Source organism: Chelonus insularis, unplaced genomic scaffold (assembly GCF_013357705.1).
Source record: "Chelonus insularis isolate UGA/USDA-ARS -01 unplaced genomic scaffold, ASM1335770v1 contig_130_pilon, whole genome shotgun sequence".
Classification (NCBI taxonomy): domain Eukaryota; kingdom Metazoa; phylum Arthropoda; class Insecta; order Hymenoptera; family Braconidae; genus Chelonus; species Chelonus insularis.
In genome coordinates, this window is record NW_023276371.1 from 844,836 (window position 1) to 869,936 (window position 25,101).

The following is a 25,101-nucleotide window of genomic DNA, read 5'->3' on the forward strand; positions in this document are numbered from 1 at the left end:
TGTTCGTAAAATGATCTGAGTAGCACTAGTGTCTGGTGCAACACACCCAATGTTTGTGTTTTCAAAATTCTCGTGATCACCGTAATTTTTAATAACAATAAATCGGTATGTAGACACCAAGTGATTTAATCTTCAAAAATGTGGACGACGACGAAAACAACTAAATACGGCGTCGGTGAGTGCAACATATCAAGTGCTTTATAAATCATCTTTCGAATGCAACCCTTAGTGTATTTCATCTGTCAAACTCTGTATGTTGGATGAAGAAAAATAATTTAACCAGATGACTCGATGGATAAATTGTATCATTGAATTAACTGAGTCATTGTGATTCAATTATTTATTCAATAAAAAATAGTAAATGATGGATAAAGATGGTATGAAATGCCGACAGGATGGATAAAAGAACGTGCTCCGTAAACGTGAACACGCCGCGTACGCGCGCGCGCGTGTTGGTGCTTTGTATGTAGGTCCATTCATGCATTGATCGTATTCGAGTAGTAAGAGTGGCGATTTGATAAGGCAATAAGAAAGCTCCGGGTCTCAGGCAGTCAGCAATTGGATCTAAATAAATCCCTACATGGGAAGGGACGATTTATTTTCATTAATGAAAGCAATTTTATTTTTTAATGTTCTACAAATGAACTTTGCTGACAACAGAATAAGAAGAATCAACAATGCTTGTTGTTTATCAATACATTGTAAAAAAGTATATAAAAGGAAAATAGCAACTATTGTTTGTTGATACGATGGACTCTCTCATGAATGAACTGATCGATTCTATTACCAAGTTCACGCTTTAATTCGTACGTGCTCGAGGGTAATGGGTGAAGAGAAAAGAGAGAATCAGGTGGATCGGATAGCACTTGAAACAGGATCCACTTGGAGAGCTTCAATAGACGCGAGAATGCTTGACGTTAGGTTTTAATTAAAACTAGAGTATCACTTGAATGTCCACCTTGAATATAACCAACTAGTCATTTTATTTGATAAGAATACCGTATAAGACTGATATGACAATGACTAATGTCTTTTTTTCAACTTAGAAAATGACTCTTTCAATACTATTCAATGTTACTAGTTGTTAAAAAACAATAGTTACTAAACAAAAATTTGTTTTTAACACCACAAATTCATTGATATCAATAATTAATTTGAAAATTTTTATTAATTATCAAAGATGATATGTCTTTAACTTAATTTTGACATGAATATTAATTAATCTAGTTAAAATAATTCAATTAGTTTGAGTAAATAATTATGTCATACATTCCATTTATTACCGATAATTTGAAAAGTAAAATGATAATCTGCTACTTATATTTATTAGTCATTCTATGTTCTGCGAAGAGCAAAAATGTATTATTTTTTCTCTTTTGTGGTAATTTTATTTCCTGCATGATGTTTAGTTCAATTATTACCCTCGTGTTACCTCCATACAAACGTTCTGGGTAACATGCAGGTCGCAAATAAAAAATAACAAACACTGTTATACTTACAAATATACATTTACTTGGTAGTAATATAATGTATAAATAGAAAATACGTAATATAATATTTAATTAAATTTTACTGTGTGGCGGGAAAACAAATTTTACTGAAGAATTTATAAATATCAACATCAAAGCTCAAGTTTATCAATCAATTGCTGTTACTTAATTAAACTTGTCCAACGATCAATCATGCTGTTTAATTAATTCATTCATGATCGCTTTAACTTTTTGTAAATATTTAGATGTTTTATCTATTTATTATCCAGATAGTTCAAATGTTTATCAATTTGATCTCTAATAATTGATCAATAATTATTGGTAAATAGTTTTTTTAAATATTTTCACGAATTTTAGTTTAACAAGTGGACCTGTTTAATATTCAAAGCATTACAAAATTAAAAAGTAGATTGTTTTTTTTTTAAATTGAAAGAATTAATATTTGTCATTGGTTTTCAAATAATAATAATAATAATCCATTGATTGCAAGTTTCCGGTAATTATTATTCATCATTTAGAACCTAAACAGAAGTTAGTCTACTGTAACTTAGAAAGATCTTGAAATTATATTTTTCCCTATTTCCTGTAAACTTTTTCTCATGATAGTACCACAAGTGCGAGAAAAAACTTTTGCATTTGGCAGGAAATTGAACATTTCACTTATGTAGAGAAAAGAACTGAAGATGTCAAAGAAGATTGTCGTTTGACGTCAAACATTTATTTCTTTTTTTGCAAAGTTCGTGTAATAAAAAACCTTTTCAGCATTTATAACTGAAACTTTACGACTTTTGCTGTATTTTCTAGCACATACCATACTACTTTCTCCTGTAGTTTCGCATATTTACATCAATGTTATTTTTTACAGTTATAAATAATGATTGGAATAATTTTATCTTGAAAGATAGCACAACTTTGATCATTCAACTGTGAAAATCAGTAGTAACTAATTCATGATTATTTTGAAACTGATAATAGGATTAATTTTAAAAATCAGTCTATTGAATATTCATATTTTATTATAATACCTATCTATAATTGTTTCAATAGCTGAATACATTTTCAATTTCCAAACTTATTACACTAAGCATTACCAACAATATAGAAATTATTTCCATTTAATAAATATATTTATTATTCATTCCACTGTTTTAATTTGTTGTAATTTTTTTTGTTCAATATTTTAGTACCAATTCAATGTTGAATTACACTTGAGCCATATGTCATTATTATTTTGCTCAGTGTAACAAAAGAAAATAAAAATGGTCTTATTCATAATCCATGATTGCTGCATTCATTGTCAAAGACCCTGATGACATTATTACGTCATAATTTGTGTTTCATTGGTCCTCCAGCATACATTAAATTTTCAAACATATGGCAAACGTGCATAGAACATATTAATAATTAAATACAAGTATTATTTACAGCTGATGTAGTCATTTGCTGCTATTCTCTTTCGTTCTCAATGCATATATGAGTATTATAGTTGGTATGATTTAGATCTTTTTTTCATTCCCATTAGCTTCACGTTCGTCTCTTCTAGTTTCTAGTCTTCCCTTCGTAGCCACCCCTTAATAATGTTTTATATATCTAAAGGGGGAGCTATTGATTCGATTCCCGGGGAAAACCAGGGAAAGCTCTATGAGTTAAAGAAAGATGAAATGAGGAAAAGAGAACGCTCCCTCAATGTATTCCTGACTCCTTTGTTCTCTTAAAGCAAGCGAAAAACCCTCACATCAAGTTTTAGTTCGTGTGAACTTTGCACTCAAAATCATAATATCTAAATTATTCAACCTTGACTAGAATATTCATTTTTTTCTATCCTCGTTTATTGTACTATACAAAAACTCTTCATCTCAAATATGACTTTTTCAATGGAATATGAAAGTTTTCAAATAGTTGAGTCAAGATGCTTCTATAGAAAATTGATATTGAAATTTTTTGCAATAGCTTTCATGGTTAAATGATTTGTCAAAAAAAAAAAATAACATAGTTGTTCTTTATTTGAAATGTAATTTAAAAAGAAAGTTGTCTCGATCAAAGCAATCTTTTTTTTTAATCAAATTCAAAGGAATATTCATCAATTATGAGGAAAGAATCTTCAAGTAAAAATGACTTGGTCTTTTACCTAACTGGAATATGATGAAAAAATTGTTGGATAAAAATGAATCAGTGAATATACACTGCTTTACAGTGATTTTCACTGATTCATTTTTAGAGAGTAAAATAAGTTAGGAACAAATCAAAAGTAGAGAAAAAGTAATCCAATTTGTAGCAAAATGATTGAATTCAAGACAAATATTACTCCTAAAAAGAATAAAAATTATTTGATTGAAATATCTTATTTATTAGAAGTAATTCTTATTTTAAATTTGATAATTATTCTCATAAGTTACTTTTTAAAAAGAAACAGTGAGAATAGATTATAATCACTTTATTTTTAATTAGTCTTACTATTAAAACAGCAAACAGTGAATATTCATTGATTCATTTTTAGAGACTAATAATTCTTTCTACTAAAATAAATTCTTTCTTTTAAATTTAAAATAAATTTTAATAATAATAATCTAATAAAATTTTACTCCTAATTATCCAATTTTAAATAATCAAATAAAAAAATTAAATTGATAAATGATTTATTTGAACCAATTAAATAATTAATTGCTATTAAAATCTTTTACTGACTACTATATATTTTTAACTCCATTGTGTAGTATAAATTTATTCTTTACTTGAAAATCCATGTTAGATTTTGATGTAAATGTTTGCAGATATTATCAACGAATATGTACAATACAACATAAAATGTAAGACAAATTGTTGATAAGATTGATAATAATCTTCCCTTTGCCATTACTTACAAGACATGTTATTTTTTGCGTAAACTCAGTTATTTAATGACAATCGAGGCGTTAAAAACATCAGACATTTCAAGTCATGAAGCAGCAATCCACACACTGTGATACATTAGGCGTAAATGCTCATTGAGATGCATCTCTCGTCGAGTCTCTCTAGCGTTGGCCGGAAGCCTGTATCATACGCACATTGTCGCTTGGCATCCGGTGACCAAAGTTCACATTAAGGAGTGTTTTTTTACTCATCTTCCTTTTGCTTTTTAATTTTTATCTTTCTTTTTTATTGCTATACACATATTTCCAGTCTAAATTTTCTTCTATTTATTGATAGTTGTACCTTGGTACATGATGGCTCACTATCTAATCATCTAGCAATGCTGCTAAAGAAATGCTTCTCATAATAATATATCTCTTATGATTGTAGAAAGTTGATACTTCTAATCCATCATTACTACGTATATTATTAAATTATTTTATTTTATACATAATTTTAATTTAAAAAATAAAAAGAAAATAAATAACAATCATTTGAAGGAGACATTCCTGTTAAGGTTGGAACTGAAAAAAAATGTTGATCAATACTCATTTGTTTCCCCCAAGGGTTTATTCTCCATTACTTCCATGTTATCATTCAGCAAAACCTGTTATATTAAAAATATTATAATTTACTTAATACTTTGTAGATAAATTATAGAATTAGATAAAACTAATTTGTAATGAATGCTTTCAGCCGTCTACAATTGGCGAGGAGACACAAGATACGGACTGCCATTAGAGATTGGAGAAACGGTTCATATTTTAGAAGAATGTGCAGGTGAGTAAGAGAAACAAAAGATTCAAATGAAAGAGAAAAAAAAGTAAAAATTCCTGTTGTAGGATGGTATAGAGGCTTTTCAACAAAGAATCGAGCAGTGAAAGGTATATTTCCCAGTTCTTATATTCATTTGAAACCATGCAAAATCGAAAACGAAGGCCTGTTCGAGTCAGTAATACCAGAGGAAGATCCAGTAGTACGAGAAGTTACCCTAGTTCTTCGAGAATGGGGTGGAATCTGGAAGAGACTTTATGTGGTAAGTAAATGTCTGCCAACTTCTTTTATATTATTTTTCCTTAAGTTTCTTTTCATTCATAGATGTCGTATTCAAAATAGCTTTCTTAAGTCAAGTTGCACATTCAGACTAAGCTGTGAATCATCAACATAGTCACATTACTCTTTATCTCAATACGTATAATAATAAAAAATTGCTCTTACATTCTGAGTCAAAAGTCCACTTCCTCATGTTAATCATCGAAATAGACTTATTGTTCAATCAAAAATTTATATTTCAGTTAGGAAAATTTAAAGCAGTTTAAAAAATCAATAAAAACAGTAAAAGAATACCAACAAATTGGATATCTTTTAATTTTTAAAAAAATCACTAAAAATAGTTTCAATATTAAATTAATCAATAATCCTCTACACATTTTAATCTTCGATATGTTTTATTTTTGAATCTGCAACAAAAATTGCATACTCGCATGCCTATTCAATCAGAATATGAAAAGTAATACAGAAAATAAACGACAATTAAAAATAAAAAATAGAATTTGATAATTTTAATATATTCTAAAGAGATGAAAATAAATTATTATGAAATAAATAAATAACAAAATTTATCTATAGTCATTTATGAATAATACATTCTTTAATTTGTGTTTTTCTAAAATCAAAAAAAAACAAACATGATTTATAGAAAATTAATTCAAAACTTAATTCCATATATCGAAATTCATGTAAATAAATGACATTTATATTATGTTAAGTAATACTTGAAGAAAAAAAATATAAGTGAAATGTTGATGTTAATAGGAACGGGAGATTTACAAATTCAACACATTAAGAAAGGTAATGAGAGAATTACTGGAATGGAGACGACAACTTCTAGGTGGAACTCTAACGACAGATCAAACAAGGGAATTGAAACTACGAATCATCAACAAAGTGGACTGGGGAAATCGGTGAGTCAAACTATGTAGCATAAATTGAAATAATCAAAATTTATTATTATAAATGTGAAATGATAGATTACATAATACATAATGAGATGGCTTTCGTAACATTTTTATAGAATAATTATCGTTATATTTAACTACTTTTATTTATTTATTGTTTCTTTTTTACTGGCAAAAATGCATTTATCAATTATTTTCGTACTAATTTGATATAATTGACGGTTTATCTAAGCATAAAAATTCAAAATAATACTGGCAAAACATTGCCATCTATTGAATATTGATCTTTTTTTTACTTTATTTATTACATTGAAATATCTACTTCATAGATAAACCGTTCTATTAATTATATTTATTTGTAATTCTTATACAATTGCTACTTTCTACGTCAAAGATCACTCAGGAATATTTTACGATATAGCTAAATATTTTTAACACATTTTTGTTGAAAATAAACGATATTGAACATTCGTTAATCTTCATAGTCAATTCGATTATGAGAGGCTTGAATTATAAAAAATAAAATTGATAAAAAAGCTTTATATCAAAGAAAGCTCAGTAATAGAAAAAAAATTTCTAAGAAAATAGTAATAAATTCTTATAATACTAAATCTCGCCTGGTTCAATTGTATTTATAAGGGTATAAGCATGTCGTGTAACTGTCCAGGGCAACTTTAGTTTTTCCTTTTCAAGATATAAATCGCAGTAACTATCTTCTTAGAAGAAACTCATGGTCTTTTATTTACCTTTTCGTACTTGAGAAAATAAAAGCTAAGTAAATTATTGAGTGTACTCAAGGACGTCACAGTTAACGGATTATAATGAAAGAAGAGATAATAATAACATGATATAATTTGAATTTAATTGTTTAATATTTAGCAATTGTGTCTTTTTTCTATTTACTTGGCACTATTTTACTTCTTTGAGCAACTATTTTTCTATATTGAATATTAATTTATTCAAATCATGATATAAAATTTTATAAAAGTTTTTTTTTCAATGAATACAAATATGATATTGAACACAATATATGTATGAATGATATTTCGACGCCCTGGACGGAATATACATTAAAGTATACAAGTATTTAGTTACTAAAAATAAGATATATTAATTACTACACTGATATACTTTTTATCAATAATCTTAAAAGGGCTATGTGCAATGATAACTAAACAATCAATTTATCAAATATATTGATATTCAATTACCAAGTCGTACTTTGTTTTACAAACAGAATCGATCGAGTCACAGCCCACTGATTCAAACCAAGACGACCTTTTCTTTTTTCTTTCTGGTTGTCGACTTTGATTATTCTACGTTGTATTGTCATTGCACTAAGTTTTTCATTATAAATAAAATTATGTAATGTTTTTTATACCTTTACATAATTTCATATTAATCCATTTGATTTTCTTTCGTGGCAATATTTTTTTTTTTTAATTTTTTTTTCTATAAATTTAAATATTTATCAAGTTATTCTTCATTCTGATAACTTTGAATCAAGTAAATAGTAATTATTTATTAATTCAAGAGAAAAAACTTTGATCAATACTTGAATCGCACTTCTAATAACTGGTAGCACTAAGCTGTCATTTTTAAGGCACCTATGATTATCACAAAAAAATAAGAGTAAATTTAAATCTCTGTATCCTTGGAGTATTTTTCCATTTCTGGATAGATAGGAGACATTTCCAGAGTGCTTGGTGCCGACGGTACAGATGCCGGTGATGCACCACTACTTGAACCAACTCGAAAACGACGACACAATTCGTCAAGTACTTCGTTAAATGTCATCATATTCATGTTTTGTCCCAATAAATGAAGTAAAAGAAAATCGCCAACCTAGAAAATAAAATTAAATTAGTATTTTTATTTGAATTTCTAAACAAACAATTTATTCATACCTGTGTTTCTCTAACGAGATTGCTAACTTCAGATGATGCATTAAATTTAAATCGTTTTCTTAAGATGGCTTCTCGTGTGCTAGGTAGTAAAACAACAGCCATACTGTATAATAATGCTAAGCCAGACATTATTGCAAGAACGATAAACCAGAACCAAAGGAAAATAAATATCTTTTCATTAATAATATTTGAAGCAAGTAGACATAAAGAATCAAGTGTTTGAATAGATCCAGAAGCACCGTACTTGTGGAAAGTACACTTGGCTAGACGAGGAAAGATTTCAATCATAGGATCACTTCTTTCATTTTGATTCATTTGACTGAATTTGACAACTTCAGTTCCATAAGTAAGGAAAGCTCCACCAAGGAATGTATCCAAAAAGAAAATATTACCGACCTATTCAATAATAATTCATTATTAGTATCATGTATTTTATTAATACGAAAATTTTTTAAATAAGAAAAAATATTTATAAATACTTACAACATTAACGAAATTAAGAGCTTCGCAGAAAAAATAACCTGCTGCATAACTATTGTGGAGATGTAAAGTATCCATGATATATGATACAAGTTTGGAAGTTTTTTCCTGACGTTCTTGCTTTGTTTCCACAGATGTGCCTCTCATGCCATCAGAAATTAATCGAACTTTACCTTCTTCCCATTGTTTCCACATCCAATGAGGTACATAAAAAAGAATCCCTTGGAAGAAAAGCATAAAAGGTACCCATTGATAATATGAATGATATTTTCTGTCTCCAATATCTGTACCGAGTCCAGGAGCAGCTACATGAGTACCAACAGGTTTCAATGAATTCGCTGGTAGCGTAAATGTAGACGTAATCCAACAAAAGGTATTAATTACGTGTTCTGTTACTGCTGAATCGGCTATACAACTGATTGGTTGACCTGTTAATAAAAGAGATGTTTTATGATTTAAAATTTTTGTCTCTCTCAATAAAAAAAAAATCATTATGTTTAAATATTTATTTGGTAATCGACGGATTTGTTAAAACAATTGAAGAAAGTCTCACCAATCAAATTGTTTGCTGTGACAATAATGCAACAGGCAAACAGGATAGCTGACGTGATTCTATAGTGAGCTCTGAAGACCATGTTATCGATGATGGCCTTGTCTATTAAATACCTCACTTTCACAAAGCCGGCAACTGCCGACACAAGACCAAAAACTGTCATCTTGATTCCACTTCAGTACCTGGAAAAAAATATCAATGAACATGACAATGAATAATCTGACAAAAATAATAATAATTCAATACAATGAAACTGCTAAATATTCAGCAAACAAAAGTTCTTTAATAATGCCTATTTTAACATTGTTTTCAATGTATTATTTTACTGAATATAAAGATTTTTAAGTTAACAATTAAAAAAATAATTATAATTATTTCTAGTTTTGAAGGTATTTCGTATAAATACATTTTACTATCTTGTTGAAAGTATTATTAAATTGTAATTTGAACATTTTAGTAATTACAGTATGAAATATACGTCAGATGTTACATCATGTAAATAAAAATAAATACAAGAAACACTAATAATAACTAGACCAAGTTGTTCATCATTGAAGCTTTATTGGTCACAATTAATTGAAACTCACGAGTAGTTTAAATATTCTATCCAAGATGTTAATCGTCAACCAACTGAATCAAAAAAACTTTTGAAATAAATCCTTGAATTTCATGAATCATTTTATCAAGACAATTAATTTAAATATTTCAAATTACACTTTAATTACTTAAGTTCATTTTTTGTCATTTATTTCCTAATTTAAATGAAAATTAAAAGGATATTTTAGATTATTTAAAGTTTAAATTGTATTTATTACTACATTTAAAACTTATATAATTTATAATGTATTTAAATATATTTATACACTGTTTTTAGTAATGAATTGTTGAGAATATTTGAATTACAGTAAATTTGAGAATTTCTATGAGTACACTTGTGTAATCAAATGTACGTCTATGGTTGTTCTCTTCAAATACTAATGAACGAAATTATTCCTCGGTTTTTCACGGTCTTTGACCTTACACTGGAATTTCAAGTCCAACAAACTGAAACCCGCATTCTGCTTTTCTTTTTTTAAAGTTTATTAATTTAGATAAGAAATGTTTGCATTTAAATGATATATTTTACAAGTCTTTTTATTAAATTAAAAAGAAATTATAAAAGTTAAATTATTCAATAAATTAAAAAAAAATATTATCAACTAAATGATAATTTATCTTTCTTGATATTTACAAATTATTTAATAATACTCAGTTATTTAACAAACATTTAATATTTAAAATATACAATTCTTCTTTTTGTTGATCAAAAATAAAATATCTCTTTTTATTTTTATATTCAGTAAACTTGACAAAATGATATGAATTAAAGATTTCTTTCACTCTCGACATCTTGTACATCAGATATTACTAGAATAATATCGTTTCAGGCATAAGAAAATGTTATATACTGGCTATTTGCCCAAGAAGTTGGAAATATATTTCATAGAAAAATCTGGTATATCGAAATAAACTGAAAACAAATAATGAAATACATACTTTTCAAGTAAGCCAAGATAAAATATGGTATAAAAAAAAAAAATAGGAGTCTTTATCATTCAAAATATTTCATAATAAAATACTCTAAATATTCAGTTATGATTATGTATTCGTGAATGATTGTTGTGTTAAAGATATAAAATTCTAGTTCATGCTAATGGAATTTGTGCCGGATGAGTTGAATTATGGTCATTCACTCTCTCAACTCTTGAGAAGGTTGACTACAATCATTAATATTAACAAAATGAATTAAATAAACAGAAGTAAATAAATTATCACAGTATTATAATAATAATTCATTTGATTTTTTACTGTAGAATATTTTAAATTTTTATATTTTTAACATCACACATTGTATAATGATTGCATGGTACTGAGACTCAAGCAATGAAAGAGAACTTGAAGTCAAAAGTCATAAGTCATAACGTGATCAATGCTATCAATTGTATGTAAGTGATTAGAAAAAATGTTCTTAGATTATTTAAATTTTGAATTCATGATAACAATTACAACAAAAGGATATGAATAAGTACTATATGAGTCATTGAAACTTTTTCCTGATTAGATGGGAAAAAAAGATTCACTTTATCAATGCTCATTAGCAAATGAAATGAATAGTTTCTAAAACAAAAATTTTTCAAATTGTCTATGATATAAAATCACATTTAAAACTATAAATAGCGAGCAACTTTTATCACTTAAAACATTGTAGAAAATGTTATCGTGTAGAGTGGTGAAAGGATTATTAAACTCAACATAAGCCTGAAGCGTTTTATGGCATTTACTATTATATATGTAATCAAAGACGTTACGAGCACAAGCCAGAAATCATGTTGAGATTCTTTAGAAAAAATACGTTTATTCTAGAGATTAGATGCAGAAAAAGACATTTTAAGAGCATTAAATATCTACATTTCTTATCCTGTCTCCTTGTGTTCATTTTCAATATAATTATTCACTACAACTGTGTTGAATGATAAATTATTCTTGTTTGAAAAAAAAAAATCTAATGATTTAATATTTATTTTAAAAAAGAATATCAAAATATATTTAATTACTTTTCATAGTAGCATATTTATTGGTCATAAATTCCGTTTTATCATTAATTAATATATGTTTTTCCTGTTTCAATGTTAAACTAAATATTATTATGCAGTTCTGGATCATTAAATTTATATAAAATACAATGTTTAGATTTGGAGCTTTATGATAGTTTAGGATGTTTTTATGATTCTTTTGTATGTTATATGTTCCAAGTATAGATAAACAACAGTAAATGCTTGTTAGCTACAGCTATTCATAACTCTTTAATTACTTATTAAATCAAGCAAAGTGTGTTCTAGTTTCATAAATGATGTATGCAAATTGTCTTTTAGCTACAGAGAAATTTTTAAAAGTATCATTTGGTAACTCCATATTAATAGAGGTCTAATATAAATTTTTGGAGGTTAGTTGTTGTTTTGATTTGAATAATGTATGTATCGTTATGTGTTTATCTTTGAATGTAAGTAATCTCATTTTATAAGCATACAAAAGCAGAAAAAAAAAATTAATTCTCTATTGTTGTATGTAAATGTCAGTTCATTGACATATATTCCTTTCTTTGTGATTGTAAAAGATGTATTTTAGTTTATTTAGAAAAAAAAAGAAACAATCACAAAATTTAGCTCAAAGTGTAACACTACTATGTAGTTTTTAAAGAATAAAACTTGAGCAGTAGTATGTCTGAAAGCCACAAGTTTTCAGCGTCAATGAAGAATATCCTAGGCACTTGGAGGCAATAAAATCCATTTTCTTAATTTACTTCGTTCACGTGCGGTTATGATTATTATTGAAGATTATAAAAACACGAATATATATCACATGAAATAACCTTCACTACATATTCTCACCTAATTAATAAAAAATTAAGGTTGTAGTAAATCCTTTATCCACTGTATTACGTGCGTAGTAAACCGCTTTTCTCCGTTATACTAGAGCTCGTGTCAACAAAACCACTATATTGTAAGATAAATGCGGATAATTTATAACTTGTCTTACATAAAAAATAAAACCACACAGTCTTCGGTTTGCTTTTTAACTATTTCTATTAAAATTTGAATAAAATAATATAGGAGACGCACGTCGCGCCAACTCAGGGCCCGAAGAGCGACTCACAAACGACTGAGTTCAGTTCGGGTTCTCTCTTCAGTGGCGTGGGCCCCACCACCAACCGACCATGTTGCCCGCCTGCCATAGTACAATTATTCCAGGTGTACAGTCGGTTTCTAAAATCATATCGATTTTCTCATGGATTATTTTAGGTGATTTATGAAAGTTCTAAAGATTATTACGTTTATCTAGAGATAATTTTTCATCATCAATTGGTTAAATTAGAGTAACACAAGGGTAACCCTAACAGATTAAATTCTCTGTCAAAGCTGCAGTTCAAGTTGCTACACAGCTGCTACGACACTCTACTCTTTGGTCCTATTCTTTCCTTTTCTTTTCTCATAAACTCTCCCTCACGATGACTAATAAGACAAGAATTAAGCTTGAATTTCTGAAATACACTAATTCACTTGAGTTTACTTATATTTTTTCGACATGTCGAGTAAATAAGCTAAGGTAAATTGTTCATTTTGAAATGTTGATAATATGTTTAAGTAAGTTTATTTTTATGAAACTTATTTTTCAGATTTATCAAGAAATTTAATATGTAGATATAAAATGAATTGTAATACATTGTAGTTGAGATCGAGAAAATAACTAGACAATAAAAAGTCAGTGTAACTAAATCCAAAGGATTGAAAGGAGACAAGAGCCATTGACAGTGATCGTTGAAACAATTGACGTCCATAAACCACAAATGCTAAAAAAAAATCTAGAGAGACTGCTTTTTCTTCCTCCCTCACATGACCTTATACGATATGACGATCTTCTTCTTCTACTCCATCTTTTCCACTACTTGGCTGGACTTTAGTGGGTGAGCCAAGGTTTTCAGCACGGTGAATACGCAGTAACCATGCTGAGAACCTGTTCCCCCATGGAGAGCGTCTGAAGCAAGCGTTACAGGATCTTTAAAGTCTCTCTTCCTCACCGCACTATTGAAATTTTCTCTACCACTACTTTTGTAGATATTTTTTCCTTTTTTCAAGAATTCTCAACCTTCAATCAGCATAATAATGCAAGTTTTGCTGGCGTAATATATGAGCTATTGCTTTCTCTTTTATGCAGGTTTCAGATACCTTTGGTTGTAGAAAATCTCTTGAACTTGATTCCATTTCATAAGGTATCTTGTTACTTAGATTATTCCATCTTTCTCTGTTAAACTTATTTATCATCATTTTTTTCTTTGTCTTAGTCTTATGAGCTATGTGGTTACGTGCACACCGTTGTAAGGGCAACCTCGAAGATAAAGCCAGCAGGAAAACGTGAGCTACCTTCATCATCTCCTCTTCAAACGTGTTCGTTTCAGCGCTTGCGTATTCATTACATATACTAACACAGTTATATATAAACTTATACAAGTACATATTACTCTGTTCCTTCACTTTAGACTTTAGATATTACGAGGAAATCCCAGCTACTGGCATTGCCCATGCCCACTGGCAAGTAAAAAATTGTAGAGCTTACTCTCTTAATGAATTGCTACCATCATCAAGCTCAATCATTTTACAACTCTCTTTGAAACTTTTTCTCACAGACTCATTGAGAGTTGAAAAAAAAAATTATCTCTAAAACATGTTTCTAATATATTTTTAGAACTGTTTACTATCAAATCTAGAACATATATTTGGAAATTTCTTATCATTTGGTTACTCCAAATAACATTTATCATTTTCCGTTATTTTATTTCTTTCAAATTCCGGAAAAATTTTACATTTAATTCTTAACATCAATAAATTGATTCTGCTGTGTTAATAATTATCCCGGATACAAACTTAAGAATTAATGGGAATAATAAACAATGGTCTCGAACGGAATTGAAACAAAATATTGAGGTAAATAAGAAAAATATTATGAATAAATTAAAGTTCCTACAGATAATGATAATTATCTCTGGTTTGTAGATTTTCTAATGTGATGAAGGGAAGATAGGATAAAAAAAATCATTGAGATCAGACGCCGTATTTAATCTCGTATCATTTGACTTAATTGAGAGCAGAGGGCTCATGGGATTTGACCCTGACATCCATTATCTCTAGCTCTTTACTATGTAAAGTACATAGCCACAGTGGACAAATTCTATTTGCACATTAAAGAGAATTTTCATATGTATATTAGTCTAGAATTTTCAAATAATGCTAATCAAGATTAATCCACAATTTCACAGCCTCCAATAACAACAAATGATATCACTTGAAAAATCCATTTCTCTACAAGTAGCCATTGACTGGTTGATGTAGAGCTAAGATGGTTTCTTGGCTGATGATTCAAGACACGTCTCTTCTGCTTGAAGTTCATCATTTTTTTAATCAAAGAACCGACAAATGTTAGTGATGCTTACAAGTATGAGGTCGCTGCCACCGATGAGAAATCAAGCTGGTCGTTGTTTCTGACGCCAAGCTATGCTACATGAAACTTAACCGGTTATCGTCGTCTGGTTGTCTGATTCTTCCTGTCTTGCCTCTATATACCTCTAAAGAAGTTGAACTGAGTCCAGTATGTGTATGCAATACTTCAGTTTATTTATTGCATATTTATAATTTCCTTTTTATCAGTTTAATAATTTGAGATCTAGAGACATATCATTTCATAATGGATGACCAAGGAATTTAGATCATGATTCAAGCAAAATGTTGTTTTTAGAAATTGACTCAGCAAAGTTGAGATATATACATATATAATGCTATGGATGTAATTTAAATAGCAACTAAAGAAGATGATAAGAATAGAATGACACTCCAGTGATATAATTTGATAACAAGTCTAATCAGAAAATTTTTTTTTATTTATCAATAATAAAAGTAGTGATATAATAGGGAAAGCAAACAGCAAAGTTTAAAGTTGTGGTTTAATACATTTACAATTAATTGTCATTCTCAATATGAAGTGAAGACTAGTATCAGCTGCTGCACGATTCAATTCCTTGAAGCCATTAATCATCAGCAGTCTATTCACGAGTTTTTCACCTAAGAAAGAAATGGACAAGACAATGAATAACTCAACAAGCTAAAAAATCACTACAACTGCCATTTTATAATGACTATATCCATAAAGGGAAATAGCACAAAGATATCTCGTAATCACTTGCTATCATTAGCTTTAATAATCAATGTTAATTCAGTTTTAATCAGATTATGAATGTGATTATAGTCGATATGAGCAACAGATTAATTCACTTTACTAAAGTGATATTGATAAAGTAAACTGATAATATGGATTGCTATGAAGAAAATAAATGTACTATTTTGATAGATAATGAATAGTTGAATACAATCTTTATAAAAAGATTGAAATATTTTTATTGGTGAAATAATAGTGACATTTTTAGCATAGTTTATGTTTACAGCCAAACTGGGCATTGTAAAAAGAATATCCGATATCTTTGGAAAGGGACATAGGTCCCAAGAAGGCAGACATTGGCTGAACCTGTCTCCACGCATTGAAGTCTCCAACTCACCAACATTCCATTAATCGAGGGGGCCTTTCAGGTTCATCAGACCCGGACATAAGCATTTTTGGGCCCCATTTTATTTTTTCAATACTTTCTGTTTCTAAATGATACCTGCTAAGCTTGGAATTTTTATTCCCATGGCTTTTAGGAATCAAATGTTGCATCAATCTTGCTATGAATAGATGCATCCAACAATTTTTACTTATCTAATTGATGAGTTTTTCTAGTCAATTCATTATTTAAATATAAATTATTTTTCTGAAGAAATTTTTTCAAGTTAATATAACTTAGACATTAATGATAGAAAAGAAATAAATAGCAGAGAAGAACAATGATGCTGGTGGAAACAATAAAATTGTTAAGTGAAAAAAAGTGTTTTCACCCGCAGTAGATACGTTCTTGGGAAAGTTTATCAGAGGGTGTGGGAGTCATGTACACCGGAAGACCGTATAGTGTAGAGACTTATAAGAGAGGTGAAGAACAGCTTTGACTAGTAATATACCTTGAAATTCTTATGGACCAACGGTCCAATTCCCAGGAGGAGTATCGAGCAATTGCGAAAGTGGCTGAATACCACTCGCCGCATGTAATGCCCATGGGTGATCTGGAATAGCAAATGCTATCCAATTGGACTCTTTAGAGTCTAGACTCTAAAGAGAATTTAAGTAATGAAAAAGTTCAGATTTATGACAGTTTTACTGTGAGAATTGAAAAATAAATGATTTTAGCCACTTTGGATTTATATTTTATCATCATATGAATTATTAATTAGATTTTTACTCTATGTAATCATGTCATGGCAATTTAGTTGAATACATAAATTCAAAATCTATGATTGTCCTTTTTTACAGAGTGATTTGTATCTTGACATTGTTTTCAAGAGAATCATGATTTATTTTTTCGTCCACCTGGCTTTTGAACAGTTTTCAACGCTTACCTGCATTCCATTCATGAGATGTAAGAATCGAAAGCGTCAGAGGGCACTTTTTGTAGTCGAGTATATAAAATGCAGAATGCATTTAATGCAGAGCATACATATATGTGCATATATGTATTAAGTCTGCACTATTATAACTCACTAGAAACTTCACCTTATTTTCAAAAATAAAAGAAAACATTCATGCATATTCTTTCTTAGCTTTTACACTTCAGTGATAATAAAAGAACGTAAAATATTGAATGCATTTGCCAGATACTCGTTTATAATTCTTTTTTTAAATTATTAATAGTAATTTTTACTTAAATACTAATATTAATTGCGGAAGATAAAATAACTTCAACAACTATGATAATTAAAAAGCAATCCTTTTTAATTTGTTTATAAATTTTTATTTTTATATTAATTTATTTTATTTCCTTTTCCAGAAAACTCGGACTAGATTTAGTGCCTCGACAAGGAGCACACATGGTAGAACCAGATACTATGTCTGTAGTGGATCTTTATTATGTGGTATTTATCATTTATAAAAAATAAAGAAGAAAGAAAGAAAATGTAATTCCTACTTAACATTTTTATATGATATATATATATAATTTTTTTTAGCACGTTCAAAGCGCTGAAAATTCTCAAGGAGCATCAGCAAGAGGGACTTTACGTCGTAAAGAGCACAAAAAAGTACTCACTCATCATCTTTACTTTTGTATGAGAGACTTTGGCCATTCCGTTGGTGAAGATACAGAAATATATTTTTCCCTGTGGGACTCTAGACGAAATCAATATTTAAGCGAACGTTTCCTAGTACGAATATCCAAAGAAGGTTTTTCTAATTATGTTGAAAAACTACACAGCAATTGTACCATTTTTACTGATCTTGGAAATTCAGATCTTAGTCGTGATCTGTATGTAGTAGCTCATGTGATGCGATGTGGTCGAATGCTTTATTCTGATTCTAATAAAAATAAAAGTGGTGGTGTTAATTACCGACGACCTCATGGAGTTGGTGTATTATCATTAGCAGAAGCTGCTCAAGATCATAGTGAAGAATTAGAGATGACATTTAAGGTAAAATTTTTTTTATGGTCATTATAAATACTATGTAGTTTTTTAAGTCAAATCCTTATCTTTGAAATACTGATAAAATGTTGACATTTTAGGTATATCAAGGCGAAGAAAAAGAATTTCATCAGCTTCATGAACAGATAATAAAAAACAACAAGTGTTCTCCTCTTCCCGGTCAACCAAATTACGGAATTGTTGTATCACTACGAGTTCTTCATGGTGAATTATCTCAAGTGCGAGAAGAAAATCCTCATCTTTTTAAAAATGTTTGCCTCACAAGAAAACTGGGATTTTCTGATGTCATAATGCCAGGCGATGTAAGAAATGATTTGTATTTAAGATTAGAACGTGGAGAATTTGAACGAGGTGGTAAATCAACTGGAAAAAATATTGAGGTAATGATTTAATAGATTTTAACGAGCACTTTTCTTTGTTAATGAGTGATAACACTCATTATTGTGAAAATATTGCCAACAGTTAATTAATTAATCAGTAGTTGTCATTGATTTAAACCAACATTAATGTTCGTTATTAGTTTAAGAAAATAATGAATGTGTTGAACATTATTACAACTGTTGAAGAAGCTATTCATATTAACACTTTAATTATAAGATGACTTTAATAGTATGGTATTAAATTATACAATAATGATAGTAATGAACTCTCAACAGGTAACAATGTTGGTGCTTGATGCAGAAGGACAACCTTTGGAAGGTTGTTTATTTGGAGCTGCTGGTATGGAAGGTAGTTCTGAATACCAAAGCCTAGTAATTTATCATCACAATAGCCCATACTGGGGTGAGACTGTTAGACTTGCTGTTCCTATTGAAAAGTTTTATGGGAGCCATATACGATTTGAATTTCGTCATTGTTCTAGTATGTATTTTAATGATTTCTCATTAAATGAACATGTAATTAAACGTTTTATTTTTCATTTTTTATAGCTCGAGAAAAAAATGATAAAAAATTATTTGACTTTGCTTTCGTACGATTAATGGAGCCAGATGGTGGTGCTACAATTCAAGATGGTCTGCATGAACTTTATATATATAAATGTGAAGAACGTGCTAAATTAGACTCCTTGAGTTATCTCGCTTTACCATCAAATGCACGGGAACCAAATTATTCTGGAGTTCCACCATTTATTCGATCACCAAAAGAAGCTGTTTTTATTTCAACATTATTATGTAGCACAAAATTAACTCAAAATGTCGATTTATTGAGCCTCCTACAATGGAAAACACATCCAGAAGGAATAGCAGAAGCTTTAGGACGAGTTTTACGCCTAGATGGTGAAGAATTGGTGAAATTTCTTCAAGATATACTTGATGCTTTATTCGCTATGTTTCACACAGAAGATGGAAACTCAACAGCACATTCTGGGCTTGTTTTTCAAGTTCTTGTTTCAATATTTAGCCATTTGGAGGATTCAAAATTTGAACATTTTAAGCCTGTGATAGATGCTTATATTTCCGGCCATTTTGCTGCTGCCCTCGTTTATAAAGGCTTGTTAAGTAGTGTACAACATTGTGCTGATTGGGTGACAGCAGCAGAAAAGCAGGAACCAATAATGAAATGTTTCCGTTCACTTGAATATATATTCAAATTCATCATACAGAGTAGATTATTGTTTGCTCGAGCTACTGCCGGTCAATATGAAGATAGCTTCAAGAGGGATCTTTATTGTGTATTCGCTGCTTTAAACAAGATGCTAACACTACCATATGAAATGGTTTTACTCTCTCAAGTAGCTTTACTATTGTCAATATCATCAGTCTTTGAACAGCTTGTTGCTGTTTTGCCGGTATTAGAAATTGCTAAGCTTACCTGCACAATGTTGGATTCTGTTCCAAGAGAACCTCATCCACAGCTTATGCAAGCGAAACTTGTGGCCATAAAAAATCTCGTTACGTCGACACTCTTTCAAGACGACGAGAGTAGAAATTTACTTCTAACGACAATCTGTAGACATATAAGAATTCATTTAGCAAGAAGAGAAGAACTTCGGTCTTGTACAGATATTCTTGGAGAAATTTTAAAATTCCTCTATAAGCGAGGTTGTGATACAAACAAAGTCAATAACTGTATTCACCATGACATTGAAACTTTATGTCTTTCTATTCTTGATGTCTTAATACAAACCATTTTGATAATTATTGACGCTAATGGACCAGTTTTAGGATGTCTTGTTGCATGTCTTCTAGGACTGCTTCAGCAATTAGATGAATATCATTATGCAAGATTGTGGGAAGAGTTTAGTTTAGGAGGTGAAAAGAAACCATTAAAGGATTTTCTTTTACGAGTATTTTTAGTTCTTAAAGATTTAGTTCGTCAAGAAATATTCCCACCTGATTGGTTAGTCATGAGGATGAAGGCAAATAATATAATATTAAAATCACTCCAAGAATTAGCACAACCATTAGCATTTAAATTTCTCCACATGAATTTTGATTCTCAACTTTGGTCTACATATTTTAATCTTGCTGTAGCATATCTTACACAACCTTCACTACAATTAGAACATTTTTCAGAAGTAAAAAGAGAAAAAATTGTAGAAAAATATGGTGATATGAGAGTACTTATGGGCTTTCAAATTTTATCAATGTGGTCTCATCTTGGAGAACGAAAATTGGAATTTATTCCAGGAATGGTTGGACCATTCCTTGAAGTAACTTTAGTTCCTGAAAGTGAATTAAGAAAAGCGACTTTGCATATTTTCTTCGATATGATGGAAAGTGAGCAACGAGCTCGTGGTAGCTTTAAATCAGTCGAGTCGGAATTGATCGATAAATTGGATATTTTGATAAGCGAAAATAAAGGAGATGATGAATATCGTCAATTATTTAATACTATGTAAGTAAACAAATTTTTTATCTATTTTACTAATAAATTAATTATTAATCAGAAAATTTATTAATACTAACTTAGTATTATAATCAATTTGTTCAAATATAATAGCTAAAAAATATCACTAACAAAAGTTTATGTATTAGTAGAATATTATTGTTGGCTAGTAGCATTAATTGCTTTATTAACTTGTTCTATGCTGCTTCAGGGAGCATCTTAGTGCAGTGTAAGTCTGAGGTTACAAATAATTATTATGAATATTTATGAATGTATAGAATACAATAATTATTAAGATGTTTGTAAAATTAATTTTTATTATTTCATCCTTGAAGGTTACTCGACCGAGTACAATCAGAAGACCCAACGTGGAAAGATAGCGGAACAGCGTTTATTACTTCTGTTACTCGGCTGTTAGAGCGATTACTAGACTACCGGAGTGTAATTCAAGGAGATGAGAACCGTGACAAACGCATGTCATGCACAGTTAATTTATTGGTAATAAAATAAATTTAGACAATATGTTTCTATCGTGTTTTTACACTAAAACATTAGATAATTTTCTATTTGTTAAATCAATTTTTGAAATGATTTATATTGCAATTTGAACTGTTAAAAAACTAGCATGATAATTAATGTGATAATTGACCGTGAAAATTGTTTAGCCACGTGTCTAACATGTTGCCATTGTTTTTATATCGATATCCGAGGCTTTAAAAGATCAAACAAGGCTAGAAAAAGCATAGTTGCTAATAACAAGTGATACAGTGATTGTGACAATTAATTCTTATAGATTGTTATTGAAATTTATTATTCACAAACTGATTAAAATGGGTCCAATTTCATTGTTTTTGCAGAATTTCTATAAAAATGAATTTAACCGTAAGGAAATGTATCTACGTTACATCTATAAACTCCAGGATCTCCATTTAGCAGCTGAGAATTATACAGAAGCGGGATTTACAATGAAACTTTATGCTGATCAATTAAGTTGGGATTCCACAGCTTTATTATCTGCTGATCATGCACATCCTCAACAACCTGAATGGCAAAGAAAAGAGAGACTTTATCATGAAATAATTCATTACTTTGATCGTGGCAAGTGTTGGGAAAAAGGAATTCCTCTTTGCAAGGAATTAGCAGTACTTTATGAAACACGCCTCTACGATTATGCAAAACTGAGTCATATCCTAAAAATGCAAGCTAAATTTTTTGATAATATTCTAACGCAATTACGACCGGAACCTGAATATTTTCGAGTTGGATTTTACGGTCTTAGTTTTCCTCTATTTGTTCGAGTAAGTTTTGAAGGATAATTTAATTTTTTCTTTAGAGAATTGATTAATTTATAACAATTTTTTTTATTTTTCAGAATAAACTTTTTATCTATCGCGGATTGGAGTATGAAAGAATAGGTGCCTTCACTCAAAGACTTCAAACTGAATTTCCGAGCGCACAAATTCTAACTAAAAATTCCCCACCGGACGAAAGTATTATTACTTCTGAAGGTCAATGTAAGAATCTAATAAAAACATTAAAACCCTCCATTAATATTTTTTTTTTGGAATAATATTAATGTGTTATTAATTTTATTTTAAGATATTCAAATATGCAACGTTAAACCAATTCCGGATGAAGGTAGTTTGGCATGTACCGTAGGTGAAGTTCCAGAACGTGTGGTAGCATATTACCTTGTTAATGATGTTCGGAAATTTACGTTTGATCGACCATTACATCGTGGGCCAGTTGACCGTGAAAATGAGTTTAAATCATTGTGGATTGAACGTACAACGTTAACAACTGAAGCGAAACTACCGGGAATATTACGTTGGTTTGAAGTAATAGAAAGACGTTCAGAACTCCTTGCACCGGTTCAATTTGCTTGTGAGACAATGCAAAATGTTGAAACAGAACTAAGAAGACTTATGGCTCAATATACAGCTGAACCACATCGAAATATTAATCCATTTAGTATGAGACTGCAAGGAATAATTGATGCCAATGTAATGGGTGGTATAACTAAATATCAAGAAGCATTTTTAACTCCCGAATTTGCTCGACAAAATCCTGAAATGGTTCCACATGTTAATAAACTCAAGAATTTAATTCTTGATCAGATGAGTGTTCTTGAATCAGGTTTAGTTCTTCATGGACAAATAGCACCAGCAGGCGTTCAGCCACTACACAAGAGACTGAATGAAAGATTTACTCAACTAAAACAGGGTTTGGGTAATTTAGCAAGACAACGTACAATTCATCAAGACAGTATTATTAATTCGCCATTGCCTCCATTGCCAACCAACGAAAAACAACGTCCAGCTACATTAGAAACCGCATCACGATTATCACAAGGAGACAGTGATGGGCTTGCTGATGATGAAGGATTTTATACAAAAGTTGATGGAGCTCCACCACCTATTCCTCAACGAGAGGTTCGACCTCGTTCAGTTGGCTATGGATCTACACCACCTAGACCAACACATCATAGGACTTTAAGTAAACCTCTCAGTCCTAAACTACCACTGAGGCATTCTCTACCTACTCCAACTGATGGTACAGACCAAACAAACATGAGAAGTTCTTGGAGTGAACCTGGACCTGAACAAGCACCTCCTTTACCACCAAGAGGGTGTACTCCAGACAAACGAGAATCGAATTCTGGTTCTGTTGGACCACCAGCACCACCAAAACGTTTATCGCACAAAAAGAATACCGAGTGGAGTATGGAAGATGATACAGATAATACAGATTCTAATGATTTAAGAGATTCAGGAATTTCTACAACTAGTCTATTAGATTTTCAGTCTCATTTAAGTAATTTAAATAATCTCAGTTATGAAGATTTTGAACCAAGATTGAGAACCAATGATATCATGAACATTTCACCACCTTCTGTGATAAACGCATTGAACGTTTCCACAAGTAGTTTTTCGAGTGCCACATTACAAGGTTCACAAACAGTTTTGAATCAAGAGGTAAATTAAATTATTTTTTTTCAACTTACTTTGAATATTTTATCATTACAAAAAAAACTATCTTTATCATTACAAGTATTATTTCCTTTTAGTTTTATTTAACTGATAAATATATATTGATAAGCATCCAATTAATTATAAAAAAAAGATAACAACATACTATTGAATAATTAGAAATGGAAATTATTAATAAACTACATTTGAATGATTGGAAAAAATCCGAATTAATTAGTGAGATAAAGGGTATTTAAATGCTAATTTTAATTAAATAAAAAAAATTTATTGTATATAAAGCAATACTTAACAATTTAATGATTGACTTGCAGTATAAATATAATATATTATTTGAAATTTTTTTTAGTTAAGTCCACCTCCTATTCCACCAAAAGCTCACCAAGACACTCCATCAGCTCCATCAACTTTAGAACGTCCATCGAATCGTATTCATGGATCTGGCCATACTGAAAATTATTCAGTACCTAAATTACAAACACTGTCAGTTGCCACTGATGGCGAAAGTACTGTGTAACAATGACATCCTAGTCTTAGTCTAATAGTCATGATGATATACAAAAAGCGCACTTCTCAAAAGTTGAACATTTTTTTTGTTCAAAAATAATTGAGGATGCACAAATCAATTATAAGAAAATGTGTAATAATCTTAGTTAATAAGGAAATTATGACCTATAGATTAATATAATTTTATCAAACTATATTGTATATCTTTGCTTCAATTAATTGCAAAAAATTTAAAGCTGAATCATGATTGTTTCGTTTTTTTTACATAGACATTTTTTTAAAATAATAATTGTAACTTTGCGCTTCCGGATATGAATCTAAAATATATTTTGTAATTTATTTATATCTTTAG

The 25,101-nt window shown here is 29.7% G+C and overlaps 2 protein-coding genes across 3 annotated transcripts; one reads left to right on the forward strand and one right to left on the reverse strand.

Annotated features, from left to right (window-relative positions):
• spg (dedicator of cytokinesis spg) lies at window positions 1-25,054 on the forward strand. The gene is made up of 14 exons (XM_035091487.1): window positions 1-175; window positions 5,076-5,159; window positions 5,222-5,415; window positions 6,195-6,343; window positions 17,778-17,862; window positions 17,956-18,414; window positions 18,507-18,806; window positions 19,083-19,287; window positions 19,356-21,264; window positions 21,591-21,753; window positions 22,113-22,553; window positions 22,628-22,769; window positions 22,855-24,230; window positions 24,592-25,054. Exons 1-14 carry the CDS (start codon window positions 139-141, stop codon window positions 24,757-24,759), a joined length of 5,712 nt encoding a protein of 1,903 aa, XP_034947378.1. The 5' UTR covers window positions 1-138; the 3' UTR covers window positions 24,760-25,054.
• Window positions 7,517-12,989, reverse strand: Inx3 (innexin 3). 2 transcript variants are annotated; one of them, XM_035091499.1, is made up of 5 exons: window positions 12,706-12,989; window positions 9,278-9,459; window positions 8,728-9,152; window positions 8,245-8,640; window positions 7,976-8,182 (listed from the first exon to the last, which is right to left on the reverse strand). In XM_035091499.1, the coding sequence occupies exons 2-5, from the start codon at window positions 9,438-9,440 to the stop codon at window positions 7,976-7,978; spliced, it is 1,191 nt and encodes a 396-aa protein (XP_034947390.1). In that variant the 5' UTR covers window positions 9,441-9,459; window positions 12,706-12,989. The 2 variants fall into 2 exon arrangements, with proteins under 2 accessions (XP_034947400.1, XP_034947390.1); XM_035091509.1 differs by lacking the exon at window positions 12,706-12,989 and having other exon boundaries at window positions 7,517-8,182; window positions 9,278-9,440.
• Window positions 25,055-25,101: the final 47 nt, after the last annotated feature.

What these genes read in the sequence shown, in the direction of transcription:
- spg (XM_035091487.1), top strand. Translation starts at nt 139, where the DNA reads ATGTGGACGACGACGAAAACAACTAAATACGGCGTCG. An exon ending in TCTGGAAGAGACTTTATGTG is followed by an intron (nt 5,416 to 6,194) that starts GTAAGTAAATGT and finishes TGATGTTAATAG; the next exon opens with GAACGGGAGATTTACAAATT. An exon ending in TGAATTTCGTCATTGTTCTA is followed by an intron (nt 19,288 to 19,355) that starts GTATGTATTTTA and finishes CATTTTTTATAG; the next exon opens with CTCGAGAAAAAAATGATAAA.
- Inx3 (XM_035091509.1), bottom strand. Translation starts at nt 9,440, where the DNA reads ATGACAGTTTTTGGTCTTGTGTCGGCAGTTGCCGGCTTTGTGAAAGTG. An exon ending in CTCTTAATTTCGTTAATGTT is followed by an intron (nt 8,641 to 8,727) that starts GTAAGTATTTAT and finishes ATTATTGAATAG; the next exon opens with GTCGGTAATATTTTCTTTTT. An exon ending in ATCTCGTTAGAGAAACACAG is followed by an intron (nt 8,183 to 8,244) that starts GTATGAATAAAT and finishes TTTATTTTCTAG; the next exon opens with GTTGGCGATTTTCTTTTACT.